The sequence below is a fragment of the Pezoporus wallicus genome, unplaced genomic scaffold (genome assembly GCF_028554395.1).
Source record: "Pezoporus wallicus isolate ANWC-B61680 ecotype Strahan unplaced genomic scaffold, APGP_CSIRO_Pwel_v1 scaffold_6885, whole genome shotgun sequence".
In the NCBI taxonomy this organism is placed as follows: Eukaryota; Metazoa; Chordata; class Aves; order Psittaciformes; family Psittacidae; genus Pezoporus; species Pezoporus wallicus.
Genome location: NW_026638858.1, coordinates 3234892 through 3260188, shown reverse-complemented (window position 1 = coordinate 3260188; position 25297 = coordinate 3234892). Strand labels below are relative to the sequence as shown.

Below are 25297 nucleotides of genomic sequence, written 5' to 3'. Positions count from 1 at the left end.
CACCCTGGCCATGACGTGCTGTGGTATGGAATACCTCCCTGGCTAGCCCGGGTCAGGCGCCCCGTCTCTGCTTCCTCCCAGCTTCCCCTCCTCCCTGGCAGAGCATGAGCCTCACAAAGTCCTTGGTCAGGGTAAACATCACTTAGCAACAACTGAAAACATCGACTTCACCAACACTGTTCTCAGGCTGGAAGTCAAAACACAGCACTGTACCAGCTACCACAAAGGAAGAAAAAACATGACTGCTACTGCTGAACCCAGGACACTGTTGAAGTTATTGTCCAGTTTCTTGGGTAGATCATGCTAATCTATTTATCTGTTACAAATTATTTGTCAAGCCTTGAACTTTAAAACTCTTTTGGAATGTGTCACTATTCTAAAGAGACTGCTTGATTTTTTGTCTTCCTACTACTTGCTTGTTGCTTGTTGAAGAGGATTTGAATAATACTTTTCAAGAAACTTCTGTTGCTTATCATTAGCTAAGTTGAGGAGAGGGTTTGGCACACTGAGGTCTTACTGACTCCTGAGACAGACTCCCATCAAAATAAACGAATTACTGCAGCAAATAGTCTAAACACAGCATTCTCGATTTTGCCATTAGTTATATCATGTTTACTCTCATAGCAAAATATTAGGAGATTGACATGACAGTTACAGCTTGGGTTTCCCTGTAACTGGTCACTTTTGCCTTTAGGACACTGTGAGAAGACCGGCTACTCCTGACATGGAGAGATAGGCAATTTGAGCAACATGATAGAACTTTTGAGAAGACTTGTAGTCTATGGGGCTGAGTCTAGTTGGAGGCCTGTAACTAGTGGAGTGCCTCAAGGGTCAGTACTGGGACCGGTATTATTTAATATATTCATCAATGATTTAGATGAGGGAATTGAGTGTACTATCAGCAAGTATTAAAGCTGATGACACTAAGCTGGGAGGAGTGGCTGACACAAGCCAGAGAAGGCTGTGCTGCCATCCAGCGAGACCTGGACAGGCTGGAGAGTTGGGCAGGGAGTAACTTGATGAAATATAACAAGGGAAAGTGTAGAGTCCTGCATCTGGGCAGGAACAACCCCAGGGAAGAAAATAAAATTAATTTGTTGCTCTGTGCCTTTGTGAGCATGATGGACACATGATGATATACATAGGTAAAAGTTATTAAGATATTAAGATGTTAAGAGGCTGGATGAAGGCTACTGGAGATAGTGGTTCAAAAGCCTAATACAGCTCCAGTGGAGATGGAGATGCAAGTTAGGACTTCTTCTTCTCCAATAGATATTTCTCTCTCTGACATTGGGAGGGAGATGGGTTAGCTATAAGGTAGGCTTGATAGCAATTGCATACTTCATTTTCTCTGCTCCTTTAATGGGAACCTGTGGGAAAGTCATGGGCTTTATAGAATATAAAGGTAACTGCTGAGAGACTGACCTTCTAAAGGGAAGGAAATCAGCGGCAGTAGCTAGACAGAAAGGTGTCATCTTACCTCCCTTCTCATCAAAACTTCTGTGGGGTTATTTCAGGTACAATTTATGAAAATTTGTGCAGTAGGTACCTCTCAGTGAACAGCTACTAGGTTGCATCCCATTATTTGACAAGTAGTATGGTAAAAATCTCTCTGTACAAGGTCAGATTAATCTTTTTTATGGGGTTTTACATGAATGCTTTGCTTTGGGATTGTTTTTTTCTCCATGCATAAATCTTGATTATACCAACAGCCTGCAGCCCCATTGAACCAAAGCAAAACTCATTTTTATTTTTCTCTGTACTTATCACCACAGTGAGAAAACTCATTTAAAAAGGAGCTGTGAGAGTTTCCAGCAGGTGGGGGGGGGGGGGGGCGTGTGCTGTGAGCCTTCAGTGGGCTGGTGTTTCTCCCTTTTATATTTGAATGGGATATGCCAAGCTGGTTCTGGCTCCAGATCAGCTATCATTTCCTTTGGGATGATACTGAGGATGGAACTGAAAGTGAATTTTTGTTGGAAGGTGCTATGGGAATAGAGGAGCAGGTTGTGCACGCGTTCATGCATGCTCTTTAGTCTGGTTGATCAGAAGACATGCTGCAGCATGCAAGCTCAGCCAGCTCAGTCTGAAGCCTCAATTTTTACTTTCCCACTTGTTGATTTGGGTTCAGGTAGGGTTCTTTAGAGGGGGATGATAAATGTGCTGACCTGTAAGTGCTTGTAGCTTTTACTAGGTGGTGAATTTGAACTCTCCACCTTGAGGTTGACCTCACCTAATTTACCTTTGCAATAAAAGACACAGTGTGTGTCTCTACTGTCTGCAAACATTGGAATTACTAATACGTGTTTGTTACCTGTGATATAACAGTGTACATTTTGTCGATGAATGCAAATAGTAAGAAAAAGAAAACTAGAGTTTTTATTTAAACCAAAAAATATTTATCTATGAAGAAAAAGCATAATCCTGCTTATCTAGGTTTTGAGTTTCTAAACAGCGTACATTAATTTTGGTTCACTCTATGACTTCCAAAATCTACAGTGCATGAAACCAAATTCCCACTAGTAATAGTTTCAAGGAACCTCTGAGCCTGTGCAGGGAAAGACTTAAACATGGTACGTAACAATCACTGAGAGGATTTCTGTTCTGAGACTAACTAAATTTGGTTGCTTGTCTTCACAGTTTTAGCATCTTTTATGATGGCAATGTCATACCTACTTCTCTAGTATGAACTGGAGGAAGGTAGAAGCACCATTATGGTCTGGCTGGAAGATCCACCTGTATAAACTCTTAATTACAGAGTCTGGTGGTGAGAAATAATAGCACACACTTGAAAAACCACCTTTCTTTCCTCCTTGCCAGTCTCCAGTCCACTCCCTATGCACTAGACTCAGTCACGGGGGTCAGTGCAGGGTGATTTCCTTTTTCAGCCACTCTTTGTTTCTTGCTCTTTTTTTTTTTTTTTTTTCTGCAGCTCCAGCATAGGATCCCCCAAAAGCTACCTTCCTCTCAAAGACGCAACTCTTCCTTGGTGCCTATATCCACAGGCATCCTCTGCTGCTGTGCAGACCTTCCCTTACTCTCTGGAGTCTCCTGCCCTGGTTGGCTGCCAGGAGGTCCAGTTTGTCTAAAACTGGTAGCCAGATTGTATCCTAAACCAAACTATTGCCCAGATGCTGTTAAAAATGTTCTTCCTTATGTTCTTCATATTTGAGAAATCATGGCAGTCAGGTGAAGTTCCCAGTGACTGGAAAAAGGGAAATATAACCCCCATTTTCAAGAAGGGGAAAATGGATGACCTGGGGAACTACAGACCAGTCAGTCTCACCTCTGTGCCTGGCAAAGTCTTGGGGCAGATTCTTCTGGAAGGCATGCTAAGGCACATGAAAAACAAGGAGGTTCTTGGTGACAGCCAGCATGGCTTCACTAAGGGCAAATCCTGCCTGACCAATTTGGTGGCCTTCTATGATGGGGCGACGGAACCGATGGACAGGGGTAGAGCAGTTGATGTCATCTACTTGGACTTGTGCAAAGCGTTTGACGCTGTCCCACACGACATCCTTGTCTCTAAATTGGAGAGACATCAATTTGATGGATGGACCACTCGGTGGATAAAGAACTGGCTGGATGGCCGCATGCAAAGAGTTGTGGGCAGTGGCTCAGTGTCCGGCTGGAGACCAGTAATGAGTGGTGTCCCTCAGGGATCGGTGTTGGGACCGGTCTTGTTCAACATCTTTGTCGGTGTCATGGACAGTGGGATTGAGTGCGCCCTCAGCAAGTTTGCCGATGACACCAAGCTGTGTGGTTCGGTTGATAGGCTGGAGGGAAGGAATGCCATCCAGAGGGACCTTGACACACTTGTGAGGTGGGCTGATGCCAGCCTATGAAGTTTAACCTAATACAGCTGGGTCGGAGCAATCCCAGGCCCAGCTACAGATTGGGCAGAGAAGAGATTCAGAGCAGCCCTGCGGAAAAGGACTTGATGAGAAAATGAACATGAGCCGGCTTCAGTGTGTGCTCGCAGCCCAGAAAGCCAACCATCTCCTGGGCTGCATCAAAAGGAGCATGACCAGCAGGTCAAAGGAGGTGATCCTGCCCCTCTACTCTGCTCTTGTGAGACCTCACCTGGAGTATTGTATGCAGTTCTGGTGTCATCAACATAAAAGGACATGGAACTGTTAGAACAAGTCCAGAGGAGGGCCACGAGGATGTGGTCCCTGAATTTTACACCGGTTCCTGGCCATACCCTCTGTTCCTGGTCATGTCCTGTGAAGCAGGACTGGAGGATGTCAGCTCTGAGGGGATGGCAGTAAGGCATTACAGGGGTGTGTGGGCACCACAGGAGCAGGGGAGATGCTCTGTGGGATGGTATGTGAGCTGTCTTTTCATGTATGAGCTGCAGGAAGGATATGAGTAGGCTTTTTGTGGTTGTAGACTTTGAAGGTTTCAGCTGTTGAGCCCTCTCATCTGTACTAGATGTGTGAAATGCAGTCTTTTGAAGGCTAATAACTTTCACACAAAATCCACTCATAGTTGGGTAAGACAAAAAGCACGTGCCTGGAATAGAGCCATACTTTGTTTCAGGTCCCTGCTCTGAACACCAGAGTGTGAGAGGATTTCAAATTAAGCCACCAGATTTTTAACTTGGGCAGAATAACATCCTTTGCCCTGCTTCATTCTTAGAAGTAATTGAGTGCTATTTTTGAAATTCTTCCAAAAGCTTTTATGCTTTAGACAGAAACAAGCTCAGAATGTATAAGTATAGATAATTAAAGTTTGGCAATATTATAAGCTGATGAAATTGGGATCTTGTGGTAGGAAATAATGCTGATCACAGTTTATAAAGGGTACAAGTCCTTCCTTTGTTCTAGGAATTGCCTGATCTAATCCAGACTATGCCAGTAAATTTCACAGGGAGACAGAGGAGTTTGTATGCAGATTTTGGAATAGCCGTGCTTTAAGGATGAGCAAAAAAGTACCTCACAGCCAAATAAAATATAGCAAGGTGTTTGAGCATCTTTGCAATGAGTGATATGCTTTGTCCTGTTTAAATTAATGCTAGGCAACAGGCTAAAATTGTAAATGTAAAAAATAAGCAAGCTGCATCAAGGATGGTTTGCAAAGCCGTACAGAAGGTCAGTGTTTGATGGTAATGATATGGAAATAAGCTTGGATCAGTAGTATGAATGAGTTCTGTGATTCAAAACTGGGCAGTAATAGGATCCAGTATTAGGGTCAGGCAGGTGTGAAGATACTAGTGCTGAAGATTTGAAAATAAACTTTAATTTAAGATGTGCAGGGCAAAATGCAATGAGTTCTGTAGCGGTGTAATTGTATTAGTGGAGAAAGGTATTTTCCCCTTCTTGACCTTTTGCCTTCCATTCAGTTGCAGAAATCCATAGGTTCAAAGGTTTGGGTTTGACCTACCAGACACTGAAGAAGCTTTGACAAGGCTTTGTAGCTATTAAACTTTCATAGGTTTGCAGCTTTGTGGTTGAAGTTAACAAGACTGTAACTGTTTTTTGTCTCTTGGGGATAGGATTTCAATTAAATCAGTGTTGCGCAGTATTAGAATTCCAGCCTTACAGGTTAAGCGTATGGAGTTTTTGTTATAGGGAGCGGGACCTTCGCCTGAGCCTAAAAAGTGCTCTCCTTCACTCATCTTTTCAAAACTCAGTTTCATTTAATGCTCTGATAGTGCTTGTTCTAAAGTCTGTGCAAGTGCTGTGCTGATGCTGCTGCAGAGCTGTGCCGCAGATCCATTTAACATCTTAACAAAAGGCAGGTTTTTCAGACGTGTTTGGTGTTGCCAGGAGTTCTCTTGCTGAGGTTGATTAGAGCTGAGAGCTTTAGCGAATCTATGTGAAATTACTGTGTTAAAAGTTTATATCCACTCCTTTGAGCTTTTGATTACTGGGGTTTAGCTGGTTCCATAGCTTATGAGGAGAAAGAGATGGACTGGCTTTGATGTCTTCACTACAAATCAGCCTCTTTCAATTGAAACCCATGCTGATTTGTGTAGCTACCTAAAAGCTACCTGGTGTACTACCTTGGTGTGCCTTTCACTTCTTCCACAATTCCCCTTGAAAGGAGCTATGACTACGGTTTATGGATCAGGCTACCTTCTCTTGCAATGGGAAGTCTAAGCTGTGGATTTTGCTGATATTGGTAATTGGAACAATCTGATGGGGAAAAAGATAAAGAAAACCTAGCCTGGGAAGAGTCCTCAAGGGTTCCTGTGTAATAGAGTACTGGCTTGCTGGGGGGACAGATCTTTGTGGTGTTTTATGCTGTTCTACTGAAGTCAATTATATAAATGACCCATATGTACGCCCACATACTGTTGTGTTTCCTGACTAGTCCTTTACCTGCTTTTTCAGTTGCTGCATGTTGCGTGCCTTCTGCTCTGCTGTAACACTACAGCTTTGCATTTTGCTGCCTGTATGACTCCCACTCCCCATTCTGCATGGTCTGCTGAATGTACTTATTGTGCATCCAGAAAAAGCTGAAATAGTTGTTGATGGGTTTTGATTTTTGTTTTATCCCCTGTCCCTTTTTCTCTTGACAGTTTTTTATCATGCTGTTAATTATATTTCTGTTGGAGCTCACTGTTGTGATTCTGTTCTTCGTCTACACTGACAAGGTAAGTCAGATTCTTAATTTTTCTTTTCCCTTCAGCTAATTTTTATGCCCCTTTTCCCTATAAATAAATCATGAAGTACATGACTTGGTATGCACATCATGCTTCTGTCTTCCTTGAGACACCCCTCTCAGAAGGAGCTCTCTCAGAATACAGAAACAGCTTTGCAGGACTAGGATCTCTTGCTTGCTCATGTATACAGCTCAAGGTCACAGATATTGCCAAGTGCATCTGTCATTAAAAAAACAAAAAACAAAACAACTCCTCCCCCCCCAAAAAAAAAAAAACAAACAAAAAACCAGAACAAAACCCAACAAAAAAACACTAACCAAATAAGAAAAAATAAATGACAGAAAAGCAAAGCAGTCAACGAGCCTGACTAGGAGCATGGAGGAAAAGACACCCACCAGACTGAATAGGGTTTTTTTTAAAGTATGCTGTTTATAATGTAAGAGCCACATTAATGTTGTGTCCTTAGCACAGGCAAAGGCACACAATTCATTATCTTTCCAAGTTGCTTCTTTCAGCACATGTGTATTTAGATTCTAGTGGAAAGCCAAGGTAAATGCATAAAAGTTTAATTAACAAAGGTTTTGTTTGTGGTTTCAAACTTTACTTAAGTTTTGACTTTTTTTCCTGTGCTTTGTATTCTGTTGTAAGTGCAAGATTGCCTCTCTGAATTAGCTTTATTTTTAATTTATCTTTATTTTAAAACAATTTTTCTTAAAAAAAAAACCAAACAGGCAAAACCAAAACCTACACGAATAAACTCAAAACAAGGGCATAACCTGCCAATTCAATTAAAATTGTCAAAGTACATTACAACTGAAGACTAAGGGAGCTTGAAAATCACAAAAATTTTGCCATGAATTAAGTCATCAGGTATGTGACCGATAAGCAGCTGCTTCTGGAATGGAAAGGCAAAATACCAAAAACCAAATACAAATTAAAAATAACTACACAAGATATCAGAGTAAAATGAATATTAGCAGTAGACCTAGTCATATTCAGTATGTTTAGCAATAACCTGGATGAAGAGTGGATAAGATGTCAGCACTACTTTCTAGAAAGGCTCTGAATTAATGAATGAACACTGTGAGTGATTGTCAGGCGCACTTCTGAAGGACTGAAAAGAGCTAGATTGCCACACAGCATGTTGTAGCTAGAACGTGAAATTAACTTGCAAAGTAATTAAAGTAGAAGGGACAATTTAAAATTACTTGTATGCATTATTGGGCTCTGAATTACCAGTAACCTCTTGGGAGAAAGATCTACACGTCATACGTGACAGCTTAATGAAGGCATCTACTTAATATGCAATGGGCCTCCAAAACCCTAATACACTTGGCTATATTTAGAAATGGAAGCAGTTAGAAAAATTACCACATCATTATATAAATTGCCTCATTGTAAATTAAATATTGAGTTTTGTTTAAGCAAAAGGAAGTACTAGAAAGGTGGGAGAGGAGCAGTATGAAGAGGTATTATGTAGACTACCCTGATTCAGTTTGGGAAAGGAAAGACATCCTCTACTTAAATTATCTTAAGAAGATAAATGATAGCAGTTTCTAGAATAATGACATACTAAAAACTTGTCCCAAACACAGAATACTTGAAAATATTAAAGAGTGGATTTAAAAGGTAAATGTTTTTTATGTTCTGCATCATCATCATGTAGGATTCCCTGTTGCTGGCTGCTGTTGAGTCTGATAGTTTGATAAATGTATGGGTATGGAGGAAAGAAAATGTTACATTGATTGGTAAGTGTCTGTCTGAGAATGCTGGTCCTCCGTTTTCAGAGGTGAAAAAGTGTCAGGGAGGATTCCCTCCCTCCTTCAGCCTATTGGTTTACAGTGGTTTTTATTTGTTCTTAATAAAGAGATATGGGGTTTTAACTTTCCTCTGAGTCATGCACTATAAGTTGATGCAGGAGATACAGTATAGTTGTCTGTAAGATCTAAACATAGTCTAAAATACAGGCTCCAGTTCAAGTGCAGTTTTACTGAGTTAAGAAATAGCTGTAGTCTGTGTATTGCGGATGATCAAATTTGAGGCTCTTAATGTTTCTGTATGGCTCCATATGCATGGTTTATACTGAGGAAATCAATAGTTTGTCTCCTTATTACACTTACAGTCCTGCCAACAGAATAAATAAAACATCAGCAACCTAAAACAAGTATTTTCATACAGCATGCTTTGAATTTGTGTGCTGGCTTTTCTGATGTGAAGAACAGTATTGCCATGTGTGCTGGTATGGGGAAATAGCTAACCTAGACAAGTCCACCACATAATTCAGTTAACGCAATTCCCTGAAAAATCAGCAAAGGAGCAGTCTACACTAACTCGTGCACATCAGAAGAAAGTAACATTAGTTTTGTGTGCAAAAGCAGAAAAGGACTCTGAAGATTAAGACTTGGAGGACTCCTGTATCATTTATATATATATATATATAAATATATAAAGTCAGCAGTTTTTTTCAAGTACCTGGTAGCTTTCTGTTAATTAGGAGTGTATATACATATAAAATTATTTCCAGGATAAAATGGGGGCTAATTGTTATTTTCTGTTCCTAGCTTGAGAAGAGGTCAACAATGGATCCCCTTGCAGTTTTCATTTACTCCTGCTTTGTCAAGTGGAAGGACTTTGGAGTGGATACTTCATCCCTTTGTCACAAAGTTGAATTAATACTCTCCTCTTTTCATGAAGCAGGACAGTGTTATCACCCTACTTAGGTGGAGAGGCAGGAGCCAAGAGATTTCCCTAAGACTCTGCAGGCATCTGGGGCCAATTCTAATTTTAGAGCTCTTGGTGCTTTGTCTGATGGCAGGGGATCTGAGAGATTGAGCTGTGCTGGCAGCAGAGCTAGCTGTGTAATGCAGCTGACTTAATAGTACTTTTGGAGTGAATGATATGCATTTTGTGCCTTCTGCTGTAGAATGGTCACAGTAGCAAGCTGCTGCCTACACTGCAGGGTGCAGGTATCAGCCACAGGGTGGGTGTGCATCCAGGTGCATGTGGACATGACTTATGGACTCCTGAGCTTGTAATAGGGGTAATGTGCTGCAGCTTTGAGCTGCACTGTGCATCTCTTTGGCAGGGCCTGAGTTCATACCTTGTTTGCATTTCCTCCAGCTGTCCTGGCTGTCCTTACATTGCAAAATATGAATCTCTGGAATTCTGCAGAAGTGAAATGTGGCCTGTGTGGGAATAGGATGAGGAAATACATTCCTGTGGGGTGGTTGTCAGAAAAAATATATAGCACTTCTATTTTGTCCTGGCTGTTCTCAAGGCAGCAGGGTGACTGATTCATAGGCTGTCTTCAGCTCAAAATGGCACCCAAGGTACTTGGAAGCTTATTTTTGTTTGTACTTGTTCAAATGCAAAGTCCTAAAGCATGGCTTTACATCTTTTTGAGGGCAGGAATATCAGCCTAAGAGATGTGGGCATTGAACAGAGTTTGTGTGATTATGAGAACTAAGGCAGGCTGTTGTTACACTGAGAGTGCTATTTATTCAGGCTGAACTGATGTCCCTATTTGAAGCAGTCTAAACTCCAGTGATAGTGCTAGAGTCATATGAATGGTTGGTTATGTGAATGGCCAGCCATCTGTAGCTTGAATATTCTATTTAATGTGTTTTATTTTGATTCCATTAATACAGAGCAACATTTGACATTTTCTTAAGTTGGTTATTTCTATGTGAGGCTCTATATGCATTTATGAGGGTTCAATGGAGTACTGATAGGGTTAACCTTAATTATATTGTGACAAAGAGAAAGCAGCAGGGTCCTGTGCTGCCAGAGGCTGGATACTCCTTATATTTCTCAATACCAGATTGGACCCTGTTATAATGTAAATTCTGCTAATAAAATGCATGGTCTTGTACCAGTTCTAACTTGCATAATCCTTCTTGTATTAGCATCTGTATTTATTTATACTGTAATGATACTTCTGGAGGCAAAAAAAAAAAAAAAGTCCATATTTACTCTTTTGCAGCTGTAATACATTTTTTTTCGGTAGGTTTGTTGTTCAGATGTCTGCATTTTTTCTGATTTATGGCAGAGCTATGGAGTCACCATTTAATGCCCACAAATGGAAGAACATAACCACCAAAATGTGGTTTTTTTCCCTTTTCTTTTTGAAACATCAAACTGAGTAATGTAAGCCAGTTTAAGGAATAGAACCACTGAAGTCTCACTGACTATGATATTTGATTATGGGAGCAGTTACTGCTATTTGCAATTCAAGGTTAAGACCAGAAATTTCAATGAAGATTAGGCCGTTAACTCACTTGGGGTCCCTGTGACAATTACAGCCTGAATTCCATGCCTGCTTAGCTGTTTTGAAAATGGCCCACAGAATAGTAGAAGATTGAAAAATAACGGCTACTTCTGTTTTTCATGAGATGTGTGAAAATGCTCTTGCTTTCCATGTCGCAGTAAATTGTAATGAGTTCTGCTATAGCTTTTACTGCTAGCTGATAAAAAATATGGTTTGTAGATTGATGAATTTCTCACTTTGTTTCTCAAAACATTTTGCAAATTATTGTAATTCCTGATTGATATTTTGCCTGGTTCCATACAGATTAGGCACCACAAAGTGGAATGTAGTGTGCATGGTTTTAAGTATAGCACAGTCCTCACAACCTCTTTCACGTTTGGCTTTATCAACAAAGTGGAAAAACTGAATCCACTTTCTGCATTTATGAGCAGCTGTTCACAGAAATGATCTGATGCTGCTGAGCCACTTGACAATATGAGTACGAAGTTCACAATCAAACTGAGGACAGATTTTCCATGCAGAAAGTTTAGTTCAAGCCTACTGCAGAAACTGTTGCTCTCATTGAGCTTCTGTCCAGAGGGCTTTAAAGTTTTCAGTGTTTGTCTTTGACAGAGCTTCGGCAGAGCAGGATATCTTCTCCGATAACAAAATGCTTCATGTTCCTAGTCAGCCTAGCACACAGGGCTGTCCAAGGTGCACACAAAGAAGATGGAAAACAGCAGCCTTTGGAAAGTTCTGCAAAACTGGCAGGGTGGTCACTCTGCACCACTCTTCAGTCAGATAGCCTGCCTTTTTTAACGGTTTCTTCATCAGCATTTGACTGTCCCATTGTCATACATTTTAAAACTTATTACTGTTGAGAGTTTTGGGTGGTGGTAGAAATACCACCCTATATCCTCCTTTGCCACAGTGAACACAGCTGTTCCTGCTGCCGTGCAAGGCTGGGAGAATTTCAGAACATTATCTGTGTGGGTAGTGTCTGTGTTTGTTGGCATGCAGGAAGGCTCTCAAGAGGACAAGGCTATTTTTGACTCTGTGGTATTACTGTGGGGATGAGCTGCATTTTAACATGCTTCAGAGTGTGCAAGTCCTGGTATGCGTATGCAATGCTTTCTGAGCAGCCTGTGTGTAAATGCTTTATTTTTCAGTTAGAGTTCCATTTGTTTTGTTTTTAAAAGAGCTCTCCACACATTGAGATCTTCCTGGCATGTAGTATCTCTCTGGCAGTGTTCTTGAGTTGGGTTTTGCATAAGTGCTGACATTGCTAAAAGCTATTTCTCAGATAGACAGGAGTAGCATTGCATGGGAATGTGAAGGTAGATTGTCTCTTAGATTTCAGTGCACTGCCATTATTTCTATGTGAGTCTGATATGTTCATCCTGGTCAAGTATTTTATTTCTCTAATGCAAATAATGTTATATAAATGGTGATATAGAATTATAAAAGACAGAAGTATCTCTGTGGTTTATTTTACTTGGTAATAAGCTTAATTTTAACTAGTTTATTAGCATTTCAGTAGTGGTGTCACACAATAGGGAGTTGCAGAAATTTCATCAAAAGAATTTAATTATAACCAATTTGTTGTGGCTTCTTTCCACAAAGCATTCAGGCATAGGTTTAAATTTGTCTCTGTTCAGCAGCTAACAAGTGCATGCTTTAATCTATGTGACTGACTTAATAATACACTGAAGTCTGGTCAAAGTTGATATGCACCTTTTGTGTCTTTCCCTTAAAGGAAAGGGAAATGCTAATGACAGTGAAAAATTCTGGAGATGGTAAAAATCCATCATATCTTTCACTCCATAGGGAATTCAGTGAAAAATAATGAATGTTTGCTTTACAGCATTATTGGTTATCTTTTTGTATTTGTTCTGAACAGCTTTCTGTTTAGTATCCTGAACTGCAACGCATCATTTTGACGTTTTTTTTTAGGCAGGAGGAGGTGAGGGAGATGGAATTTATTTGCCAGTGTGGCTGAAAAAAGCGCAGGAAATCCCAGTAGCTTCATTAATTCATTTGTCAAAAGAGGATTTCATTGAAAGTGCACCTCCAAAATGCTATTAAAAGGCTTGTTAAAGAATAGCACAGTATTGATGAAAAGAGTTAAGTGCATGCTCAGAAATACGTGTTATTTAGGAATGGTAACTGCAGATAAAATGCATTAGGGCTCCCCACTGAGAACTCTTGATCAATGGTTGATCAAGGCCTAATTGATTCCTCAAATAAATTGTTAGCAGGGGAATGGGTGTGGGGAAAGTAAAATCAAAGTCTGCTAAATTAGCTGCATGCCTAACACAAATACTATTACTGAAGATCCAGTGATGCAGTAGCCTCTCGGATCCTCATGCTGCGTATCTTCCTGTTTTGGCTGAGTTCAGAAATGAAGATGAATGTAAGTATTGCATCCTAGTCGGTATGGATTTATATTTTAATTTTTTTTTGGTTATATTGTGCTGCTGAACAGTTTGGAATAGTGCCTTTTCTCAGGAGAAATACAGTTCTGACCTCTAACACGGCTGACTGGGAGATCAATTCATCTATGCAGATCTGGGAATTAAACACAGCTACTGCTGCCATTATGTCTGTCTTAAAGCCAGCCAGATGTGTCTCTTATTACTTGACATGATTAAATTCATCAGAGTGTCTCCTGATAAATAGTAGGCAATGTACCAGCCTACAAAAGAAAGAGATGTATCTGGGCTTCCTTCTTGCTGGCTGTAATCCCTAATTAGAGATTAACTCACAATCTCAGGAACACATTAGACTGTATCTTTGTTCTGGGAGCATTTTTACAATGAGATTATTTGTTTCCCATGCTCCTATCTTAAATTTCTGGTTTTGTAGTAGATGAAATATGTGTAGTGCAGGTCTTCAGTCAGCTTCTCTGAGGGAACACTCTAGAATACACTAATTGGTGGTTATTAAATACATGCACAACATGCTTTTTGTTCAGGTGTCTTAGAGCATGTTGCAAGTGTTGAGTATGTAGTTCAGCTCTGCTTTTGCTGAGTGGGAGAAGTGATGTTGAAGGCTAAATCCTGAAGGTGCAGTGTCTCCTGGGAAATACTCAGTGCTCTCACATCTGGATGAATGCAAGGACCTTACTATTCCAAAGGACAAGTTTTTACATGACTCTCCTGTGATCAAATGAGAAGTTATTTCAACATCTGGGTGGATCAGGAACTGAATGAATGTTGGTGTTCATTGCTGCTAGAACTCAAGTGACTGGCACTGCTTTACATACATCTGATCAACACTAGTTTTGGCTGGTGTCTGACCCTCAGTTATGTATCTGTTTTAACTGCTGGTACACTTTTTATACAATTGCTGGTACACTTTTTATACAATTCTATTTGGAAAAGGGAAGAATAGCAGAAAGGGAAAAGAATGTTTTAGAATTTTGCTAAGATAAATAAGGCAGCTTCAGACATTCAAATACAAGCAACATCAAATGCAGAGGAATGATTGAGGTAATATATTGAAGCAGACAGCACATTTTTTATTCATGCTACACACATTTTTGATGTGTCACAATGTATTTCAGACAGCATTAGAAAATGGCAGTAAACTAAATGTTTAACATTTTTTACATATACAAAAAGAGAAGGGAAGATTACTTTTTGTGTTACCAGACTGCAAGCAGGCCAGTAGCATACAGTTCTTGTCTTGGATTTGTCAGATGGAGTTGAAGAATAATGTGGTGGGTGCACCACTTTATTAAGTATAATTTGCAGCTGGAGTTCTTTCAACTCCTTCCTTTTATTTAACTCAGCAACAGTATACATAGAATGACTCCTAGCTGAAATGAGGAAAGACAGATCTGTTGATGAGCAGCTCTAAACCATTACTAGTGCTAGGTTTTCTTAGAGTGGGGTCGGTTGACTTTAAGGCCACAAATGTTGAGGTGCTTTGTATTACCCAAACTCCATAGTACGTATAAGGCATCCATTTTATAGCATAGCTTCTCATTGGAAATATTGATGCACTGCAAAATGGTGCTGTCTTTGCAGCTGGTAATTGTGGGTTGAATCCTTGCTGTGAAATTCAGGTGTAGGAAGGAGGTGCAAGTGTTCTAGACACAAATATTTTTTTGAAATATAGTCCCAAACTTAAAAAAAACAACATAATCAATGGCAAATACCAATCAATGGTGAACTATATCTGCTTCCTATTTTGCTGTCCGTGCCAGTAAACCAGCAACCAGGTATAAATAATAAACTCTAATATAGACTAATTATCTTAGTTATTTGGGATCTTGAACTCTGAATCTTTTTACAAATGAGCACCAAAATCAGTGATTGACTTGACAACAGAAAATGACTGATCTGGAAGAGAGAAGCAGATTTTTTGTAAATGGATATATCTTAATAGGAAGCAGAGAGAGAACTTTATGTTACCATTTCTGAGTGCACACATTTCCTACTTGATGCTTTCAGTGCCTCTGATAATTTGGATGGTGCTGGTTTAACACTATTTTGCTGCAGTGTCCTGGCATTAGCAGTGAATGAGGCACGTACAAAATTTGTTTTAAGCATGACACAATCTTAATTCGCTTTGTTGTACTGCAGTTATTCTCTGTACCCTCTCTATGCAGGGGAGGCATCCTTAAGAACAGAGAATTCTTGTATAGGTTCAGTTCTTTCTTGTTGAAACCCATTCATCAACTTGCACTCCCCTTCCTGCTATTAATTGTTTTTAATACAATTTCTTAACTAGTTTTTTCTGTGATAATTATTGAATTATTATATGACAATATATGTTTTGATTTCCTTGTTTGCTCCATTTTGCACTTTACTGCTGTAAGCCAACAATACTGTTGCTCTGCCAGACGTTTTTGCCATCTGCCCCTTACCACTCTGAACCACAGGAAAATAGAAAAATACATGTCATCATCTTCAGCTGTGCTGCTGTTGCCTCTCCTGACAAAGTCCTAACCTCACCATTTAAGAAACCTTTTCAGAGGTCACCTCGAAGGGGATATTGAAGTGCAAACTGAGCTGAATGCTAAAAATTGGTAAATTATGTAAGTGAAGCAAAATTGAAAAGATTCAAAGGATAATTTGAAGATATTTAAAACAACTAAAAGGTCTTTCTCTAGAGAATAATGGAAGTGGAAAATCACAAAGCATGTAAGAGAAAAAGACTTTGATTCTAAATCAGATGTATGTTAGATTTATCTCGCAAGGCATTTGGTTATTCTTACGAAAATTCAGGACCAAAGAAGTTCAAATAAGATTTGAATCAATCAGAATTAGAGAACATATATTTAAAAGCTATGAAGAGAATCAACATTACTCTCTATACAACACACGCACACGAAAACATCCTGCAGATTTCTTTCAGGTCCACTTTTTTTTTTTCAGTGAATAGGGAATGCATTGTAGTTGGCAGAAAAGTAGCTGAAAGCATTCAGGCAAAGAGAAGCAATGTGGCTTTTTTCAAAGTCAGGTAGCTTGGGGAAAAAAAAAAAAAACAAACAAATTATTTTGAGGACTATGAAGAAAGCAGGAGGGGAATGTGTTACATACCTTGAAGTGTGTTGAGTTTGGACTAGTATTGAAGTAAATGTCAGTGGAATGCCCTTGCTGCTACTACCACCACTGGTGACCATTCAGTGGCCAAGTGTGGCTTCCCAGATGGAATTTCTCTGCTGGATTTTCTCAGTGGAAAGCTGGTTCATGCTCACTTTGACTCTGATTCATGTACAAATGGCAGGGGCACTCTTTCATAATGCCTGTTATTAACACAGGAGAGCAATGAGCAATGGGGATTGCTTTTCCGATTGACTATAGTAACTTCTCTCTCTTTCAACTCCATTCTAAGTGTCAGTTTTCATGTAAGAGAGTCACTGAGAGACAATTAGGTGAGACTAGGGCACTGGAATGGCTGGATATCACAGTTTTGCCATATCTGTTTTAAGCCTTTTAGGGGTTTGATTGCATGACACTGTATCAGGTGTCAGTAGATAATGAATACATAAGTTACCACTTTCTCTATGATAAAATCCCGTCCCCAGTGAAGGCTGTGTGTTGTCTTCCATGGAGCCAAGCTATTATCCTTAATTTCAGGATATTTGAAATCTCCTTCCCACTTACCTACATGATGATTCAAATAATGTTTGCTGGAGTGTATGAGGTGTTGTATTCCAGTGCTATAGGAGATTCCACTGCATGGCAAGTAAATCCATCCTTTGTAAATCCATTCTGACTACTCCCAATGATTTTGTCCTCTACGTGTTTGGAAATGGTTTCCAGGATTAGTTGCTCCATCACCTTCCCAGGGATTGAGGTGAGAATGACAGGCCTGTAGTTCCTGGATCTTCCTTAATGCCCATGTTGAAGGCAGGAGTGGTATTTGTTCTTTTCCAGTGTTTGAGATCTTCTCACCATCCTCTGACGGGACAGAGGGTTTCTGTCTTGGCTTGTATGGTATTGCCATTTTTTGTCCACTACTTCCAACCACTGTGCTAACAGAAAACCAGACCAAGTGCTGAGTCTATATATTTCAGAGCAGACAAAATGTGTATTTAAACTCCCATTTCAACTTTCTTTTCCTTCTTCTGGGTACTAATTTTGGGTATCTGCTGCAGCTAGTCACCAGTTCTCACAAAAATTATGGAAATGGAGTGTATCTGAATGGTCTACCAACCATTTGACTTGATTTTTTTGCTTTATAATTATTTTAAAACATTTATTGGCAAAAAATTTCCAATGACAAAATGCTCCCGCTGGTGCATGCCATAGGTTTACAGTGATTTAACAAGAGGAGAATATTTGAGTTAAAGGCGCATATACAAGTTAAAGCTTTCTGTCAGTGGTAATTACTGGAATGAGTGCTTTTTGAAGTAGCCTTTCACTGTCATTTATTTGAAATTACTTTTTTTTAATACTTACTCTGAATTCCTGGAATGTGTTTGATATCAAACTGCTAAGGGAGCAGCAGGGGAGACTTCATTACACATTGAGCTGGACTTCTTGAAGACTTAGTGTTCCTTTTCCACATGCTTATTTATTAGACTTTGTGACTGGGTATGGTTGGGTTTTTTGTATTCATCTCACAGGATCAGCTAATGCTATGTAAGGTAAAATGGAGAATGTAGGGTTTTCTTCCACATCTTTGGTGAGGCCATGCAGAATCCATAGGAGTCAGATTCTGGTTTCCTTGAGCTTCTCGCTCTGGATCCAGGGGTACCTGCTAGCATGCTCCTTATACACTGTGGAACTGTCAACATTACTGTATAGCTCTTTGAGGAGATCCAGCTCTGAGATGAAAAACTACTCTCCTTCTTAATCTAGGAATACAAAGGCACTTTCATAATTTAAAGTGCATTCCAGATATGTTTTGAGCAATGTTCCACTCGAGTAGCTGGCCATTTGGAATAGACATGTGTGCTGTGTGCCTGGAAGACCTATAGTCTTCCCTGCGAGGCTGAGGTGACACTGTAGAGAGGCTTGTGGCACATCTTGGTGTGAATTTTCCTGTTTGTGGTCCCTGCTATGTCCTGTTTAGCAAAAAACTGCTAGACAGGTTTAGAGATGAACAAATGAACCCTTTCCATAGGTCTTTATGAAATGTTTTTGTTACAAATGAGCAACATGATATTTTAAATCACTGTTTCACTGACTGTGTTTATTTCTAGTCTCAGTAGGATGCCATGCAGTGTTACAGCCTGTAAGGGTCACTCAGTAAGTCCTTATTTATTCCACAGCTTTTATACTTAGAGGTTGTACATCTCATTAATTTCCCCTCCCCCCTTTTTAATAGCATATTAAATTTGAGGATTCCAATATCATTCGTTCTCTCAATCCATGTGAACCTTTCTAGAGGTTAGTTTATTAGAGAAGGGTTAAGGAGTCTGTTCTATAGAGATTTCTGTGAAAATCGGCATGTTTGGGGACTAAAACAAAGCTGATGAGGGTGTAAAATGCACTACTGGAAGCATGTTTCCTCAGTCACAGAATTATTCTCTTTCTCCTTAAAGACTCTTTGCCTCATTCAGCTTAACATCATGACTCCACAATTTAAATAGTGTGAATTAAGAGGATCAAGTTTCTGGTCTCTGAAAGCTTGTAATACCCTGATTACTCTCACCTTCCAAGAGAAGAGGACATTGAGATGTCCCTGTATCAATTCTGGCTTGCCAATCACTTCACCTTCTATCCTTGAAATAATTATCCAGTGGGAATTCGAGGTTGCACGCAGACAACTTGTGTTCTGATTGAACAGAGCTAAATGGAGTTGGGAAGAATTTGACCCTTGTTAAAGAGGTTGTTCTTATACAACTTCTAAGTGTTCTTTTAAGTGGTGGTGGTGGAATCTGATAAAGAAAAAGATTAATGCTAAAGGAAAATGAGATTTAACAGACAGTTAACTACATCCTGCATAACAAAAATGAGGTTTTAAGAGAGGGATTTGGATGTCTCTCCCTTGTTGACCCACTTTGAGATAATTTAGAGAGGCTTGAATTTTGACACTTGATGAGAATTAGATCTGCCAGGATCTGAAGTGGGGTGCCCTGAATCCCCTTTCACCTCTGCAAGTCATCTCTGAGATAAAGTGACACTACAAGTGGTGGCACATGGTTCAGCACCTAACATAGCAACTCCATTTACAAGGGAAGAATTCCTTGGGTAAGAATGAATCTTAACATTCCCTTTTTTGTATCCTGTAACCTCAGTGCTGAGCCTTTCTTATTCTCTTTGGAATATGGTGCTGCGTGGATGGTCAAGATACATTTGTATTAATAAGCATATAGGTTTGGATCACTTCCTTTTGGTTTATCAGGAACTAGCAGCTCACCTGGTCCTCCATTTCAGGCTGAAATAGAAGAATAAATTAAACAAGTCTTTTGTCTGAGCAGATTTTTATGAAAGTGAGTGGGGAGTAAAAGATGAATTGCATTTTATAGAGTAGGAAATTAAATTGTTCTTCCACCTTCTATTTCAAAAATCCAGAAAAAAGTCAGGAAATGTTCCTTGCTTTCTGAAAGTACCAAGATCCCTCCCCATGTTTGGGCTGTCTCAGAATGTTCAGGAAAGGCTTTAGGATTAGAGAATTGTGGCTGAGTGTGTCTTTTCCTGCATATAAAGCTATTTCTTGTAAGAAGTATGTATGGCACCTGAAAGTGAATTGGTTGATTTGCAGCAAGAGAAAAAACACCTAGACTGATCCTGCAGTGTTCTGCTGCTTCACCTCACCAACAGGGTCTTCCCTTAGGGTTCTTATCAGGGATGAGTTCCTGTTTCAAATCTCTAGTCAGCAAATCTGGGCAGCAGGATTAGGTAGGGGGAAAGCAAAGGTTTTAGGCTGCCGTTTTTTTCTGGGGGGAGCACAGGCTGCTCCACCTTCCCACATCATGCCTGAATTGAAGATTAGTGTTGCAGATGAAGGAATGGAGTGAGGGGCTATAGATACTCTTTGCCAGAGATTAATATGAAACTGATTGGTCCCCAAGCTGTGAGTAATGTTTATTAGTAAACATTTTGCCAATTGTGGCAGAAGTGGTTGTTCAGGATTCTCTTGGCAGCATTTGTTCTCTGCTGTCCCTCTATTGTAAGGAATGCAGCCTGACAGCACAAGTAATTTAATGCAGTTAAAAGCTAGCCCCAGTGAAAGGAGTGATGAGGAAGATTCTTTACTTATTCCTCATTAGTCCTGAGCAGGCTTGCTCATGAATCCTGTAACCTTGGCAGCAAGAGAACCTCCTTTTGCTTTGCCATCTGCAAGGAAATGAATTACACAAGCATAGAAATTCATGAACGCTGAATACTGCAATTAATTTTGTTAAAGCCTCTTTATATATTTAGTTTTGGAAGAGGAAGGAAGGAGAAGCTTATCGCTAGCTGTGAGTCTGAAGCCACAAATCTTGCATAGCTTTCAGTTTAAGATAAAAATGAATCTATAAGGAATCCAAAAATCCTTTGTTTATTTTATTTATTGTAAGAATGAGAAATGATGAAGGCAGTAATATAATGTTAACATCACAATCCCCACACTGAATTCATTAACATGGAGAAAACACATTAATAGCTTTTTTTATTGCTAGTCTGAAAACTTTATAATGGCATTTATTGCAAGGGAACTGAAATGTGAATGGCAGAACTTTATAAATCTCAGCTCATATGTGGTGGCTTAAACAGTGTATGAAAATGTGAGTGGGGTTTTTGTTGGATTTTTGTTTTGTTTTTTTTTAAAAAGAAGTCTGGACTTTGAACTTTGCCAGTTTTTCCCATTTAATCTTGCTTTTGCACATATTAAGGAGGCAGTCATATTGCAAAGAAGCTGCATGTAAAGCTGGATGTATTGGATGTTGAAATTTTCTCTCCTTATGGCCAATACAGGTGCAAGTAAATGTTTCATCAGCACACCCATTAAGTTCCTAGTGGTAAATTTAGCCACAAGCATTCAAGAGATGCTTACTTTGCATTTAATTTAGATCTAAAAAAAGGACATAGCAGCTTGCTTTAAAATGCATTACATTCAGTTTATTTAATATTCTTATTCTCATATATTCTTATTTATTATGTGTATAGAAAAAATAAATGAAAAAGTTAACAGCAATACCCACACAGCTCAAAGTGATGAGAGTAGCTATCCTAAAATAGATACAATCTGGCTTAGCCACCAGCCAGTCATTTCATGAACTCTGTTGGAGTGAACTTAGAAATAACCTCACTGAAGTCAGAGCTTCTCCCAGACAGAGCAATCCCTTTATCTTCTCTCTTTAAGTTGCGCCAAATTTTCCCATTTTTCATGCTGCTGCATAGTGCTAGCACTGTAGGGAGTTGTGGTTCTTCTTTATCTTTTTTCTCGTTCTTTCTTGTGGGCAGCGTCAATCAACTTGCAAATTACAGCATGCTCACATATGATTGCAGTGGAGGTTTCTTTACCAATGTTATGGTTTAAACCCAGCCATGCAGCTCATTCACTCACTCCCCCCCTTCTTGCCCTCCCCCTACTCCCGGAGGGACGGAGAGGAAAATAAAAAAAAATGCAACTCCCACAGGTTGAGATAAGAACAGTTTAGTAACTAAAGTATAACACAAATCACTACTGATACCACCAATAATAACAATGATAAAGGAAATAACAAGGGAAGAGAATACAACACCTCAGCACCCGCCAACCGATAACTTACCCCCCCAGCCCAACCAAGCACCGACTGATACCTCCTCCAACCCTGCAGACACCCAGCCCTTCCAGGTAACTCACAGTTACATCCTGGGCATGACGTGCTGTGGTATGGAATACCTCTTTGGCTTGCTTGGGTCAGGTGTCCTGTCTCTGCTTCCTCCCGGCTTCCCCTCCTCCCTAGCAGAGCATGAGGCTCACAAAGTCCTTGGCCAGGCCAAACGTTTGAGCAGTAACTAAAAACATTGGTGCCATCAGCACCATTCCCAGGCCAAAAGTCAAAAACACAGTGCTGCACCAGCTACCAAGAAGGAGAAAAAATGACTGCTACTCCTAAACCCAGGACAACCAAGTACTGACAGACTATATAGTGTTAACTCTTGCTGTGGCACAGCCTCACTCTGCCTTTAGGTAAGAAAATGTGGGACTTCTGCTTGTGCATCACCTACCTTTCCATGACAGCAGTGTTTTGCACTGCATGGGGAGTTGTGTTTCGTTAGGGAGTTGCACTAAAAACATCTAATATGTGCAATGTATTTTTTATCACATTTGTTCAAAATGGCTAGCCAGAAATCATACTTGCTGGACAAAAAAAATGATTATATGATAAATAAAGTACTGTAAATAAAACTGTTATCTGGAACATGTCAGTTGCTGAGGTGAGTAGCTCGAGAGAGGATGCCTTCAACACCGGAGCGGGGGGAAGCTCAGCATCCAGGAGCCTCAACTCAGAGCAGGGAGAGCCACTGAGGAGCCTCAAGTCCTCCACAGGACTTGCCCAGGAGCCGGCAGCTCAGCTGACATGAGCAGGGACTCACAGGGGCGCAGCCAGGAGGAGCGACACCAGCCCTGAATGGTTAAAAACAAAAAAAGGAGGAAGAGGACAATTAAAAGCAAGGGGCTTCCTCACAAATCTGTTGTCCCCACCCAGAACCGCTTTGCTGTCCTGCAGGGGGCTAATGAGGAAACACACTCACACCACAACTGGCTGATGCACTGGTAAAGAAGATCGCTACTGGTGCTGCCAGGAAAAAGCGGCGGACCATAGTGATAGGGGACTCTGAAAGGCACAGAGGCACCCATCTGTAGGCCTGACCCAGTCTCAAGGGAGGTGTGCTGCCTACCAGGGGCACAGACCAGGGATGTTGTAGAGAGGCGGCCTGGTCTAGTAAGTCCCATGTACTATTACCCACTTCTAGTGATCCATGTGGGTGCTAGTGATATAGACAGCAATAGCCCAGGGAACATCACAAAGGACTACAGAGCCCTGGAAGAGGTGCTTAGGGGCTCTGGAGCTCAGATAGTCTTTTCATCAATTCTCCAGGATAAAGGGGAGGACCTTAAAAAGGCTAGGAGGATTGGCCAGGTTAATAAATGGTTGGAATGGTGGTGCCATAATCAGGAGTTTGGGTATTTAGAACATGGGACTCAATTTGGGAGGCCAGGTCTACTGGAGGCTGGTGGAGCTGGTCTTGCTGTTTTGGTAGGAGGCTTGCCAGACTGGTCAAGGAAGCTTTAAGCTAGATGTGTTAAGGGAGGGAGGCATCATTCCATTCCAACACACCCAGTTGGTTGCCAGCACCTATAGTAAAGGCTCGGAGCAATTCCAGCCGCTCCAGCCAATGAGCCGGCTTCAGTTGGAGCTCAGCTCAGATGCCTCTATACAAACGCCCGTAGCATGGGGAGCAAACGAGGAATTAGAGATGTGTGCACGTCTGTGAGGGTATGATAAAATGGGCTTCACAGAAACATGGTGGGATGGCTCCTATGACTGGAGTGTTGGAATGGAAGGTTACAGGCTCTTTAGAAAAGACAGGCCCGGTGAACGGGGAGGGAGTTGCCCTTTATGTTAGGTATAGGCTGGAGAGTATGGAACTCTGTCTGGGGGGAGTCAACAGAGTTTGTGGGTCAGGGTTAAAGGGAGAACAGCTATGGGAGACATTACTGTGGGGATTTGTTACAGACCGCCTGATCAAGAGGAATCTGGGGATGAAGCACTCTATAGACAGATAGGAGCAGCCTCACGCTCACAGGCCCTTGTTCTCATGGGTAACTTCAACCACCCTGACATCTGTTGGAAGGATGGTATGGCCCGGCACAAGCAATCCAGGAGGTTCCTCGATTGTGTGGAAGACAACTTCCTTCTGCAAGTAATAGAGGAGCTGACAAGGAGAGGTGCTATGCTTGACCTCATGCTCACCAACAGGGAAGGGCTCGTTGGAAATGTGACGCTTCAGGGCAGCCTTGGTTGCAGCGATCATGAGATGGTCGAGTTTGAGATCCTCAGGACAGTGAGAAGAGCATGCAGCAGCCTCACTGCCCTGGACTTCAAGAGAGCAGACTTTGGCCTCTTCAGGAACCTGCTTTGGAAGGTTCCATGGGATATAGCGCTAGAAGGCAGGGGGGCCCCAAGGCTGTTGATTGATATTCAAGGATCACCTGCTACAAGCTCAGTAGTGTTGCATCGCAACTAGAAGGAAGTGCAGCAGGAGGGCCAGGAGACCTCCATAGATAGATAAGATGCTGCTGAGAAGACTTAGATGGCAAAAAGAGGCTTATAATAAGTGGAAGCAAGCACAGGTGGCCTGGGAAGAATACAGGGATATTGTCCAGAGAGCTAGGGACCAGGTTAGAAAAGCTAAGGCCCAGTTAGAATTAAACTTGGCTAGGGTTGTGAAAGATAACAGGAAGGGATTCTCATAGGTATATTGCAAATAAAAGACAGACTAGGGGCAACATGGGCCTTCTGTGGAAGCTATCAGGAGAACTGACTACCCTGGATTTGGAGAAGGCTGAGGTTCTGAATGACTTCTTTGCCCCAGTCTTCACTGGCAAAGGCTCTGACCACACCACCCAAGTCTTGGAAGGCAGATGCAGGGACTGTGAGAATGAAGACCTTGGGCCCACTGTAGGAGAGGATCTGGTTCGAGACCATCTTAAAAACCTGAACGTGCACAAGTCCATGGGACCTGATGAAATCCATCCGTGGGTCCTGAAGGAGCTGGTGAATGAAGTTGCTAAGCCACTGGCCATCATATTTGAAAAATCATGGCAGTCAGGTAAAGTTCCTGATGACTGGAAAAAGGTAAATATAACCCCCATTTTCAAGAAGGGGAAAACGGATGATGCAGGAAACTACAGACCAGTCAGTCTCACCTCTGTGCCTGGCAAAATCTTAGCGGATATTCTCCTGGAAGGCATGCTAAGGCACATGAAAAACAACAAGGTGCTTGGTGACAGCCAGCATGGCTTCACTAAGGGGAAATCCTGCCTGGCCAATTTGGTGGCCTGCC

The 25297-nt window shown here is 41.0% G+C and overlaps 1 protein-coding gene across 8 annotated transcripts in view; it reads left to right on the top strand.

Annotated features, from left to right (window-relative positions):
* TSPAN4 (tetraspanin 4) overlaps window positions 1-25297 on the top strand; it is a 481009-nt gene that overhangs the window by 415984 nt on the left and 39728 nt on the right. For 7 of the 8 annotated variants that reach the window (XM_057412723.1, XM_057412726.1, XM_057412724.1 and 4 more), the window contains one exon: window positions 6524-6598. The exons of the other annotated variant lie outside the window; for it this stretch is intronic. In XM_057412723.1, coding sequence (XP_057268706.1) covers window positions 6524-6598 — 75 coding nt within the window. The remainder of the gene's footprint in view (window positions 1-6523; window positions 6599-25297) is intronic. 8 annotated transcript variants of the gene reach the window in all.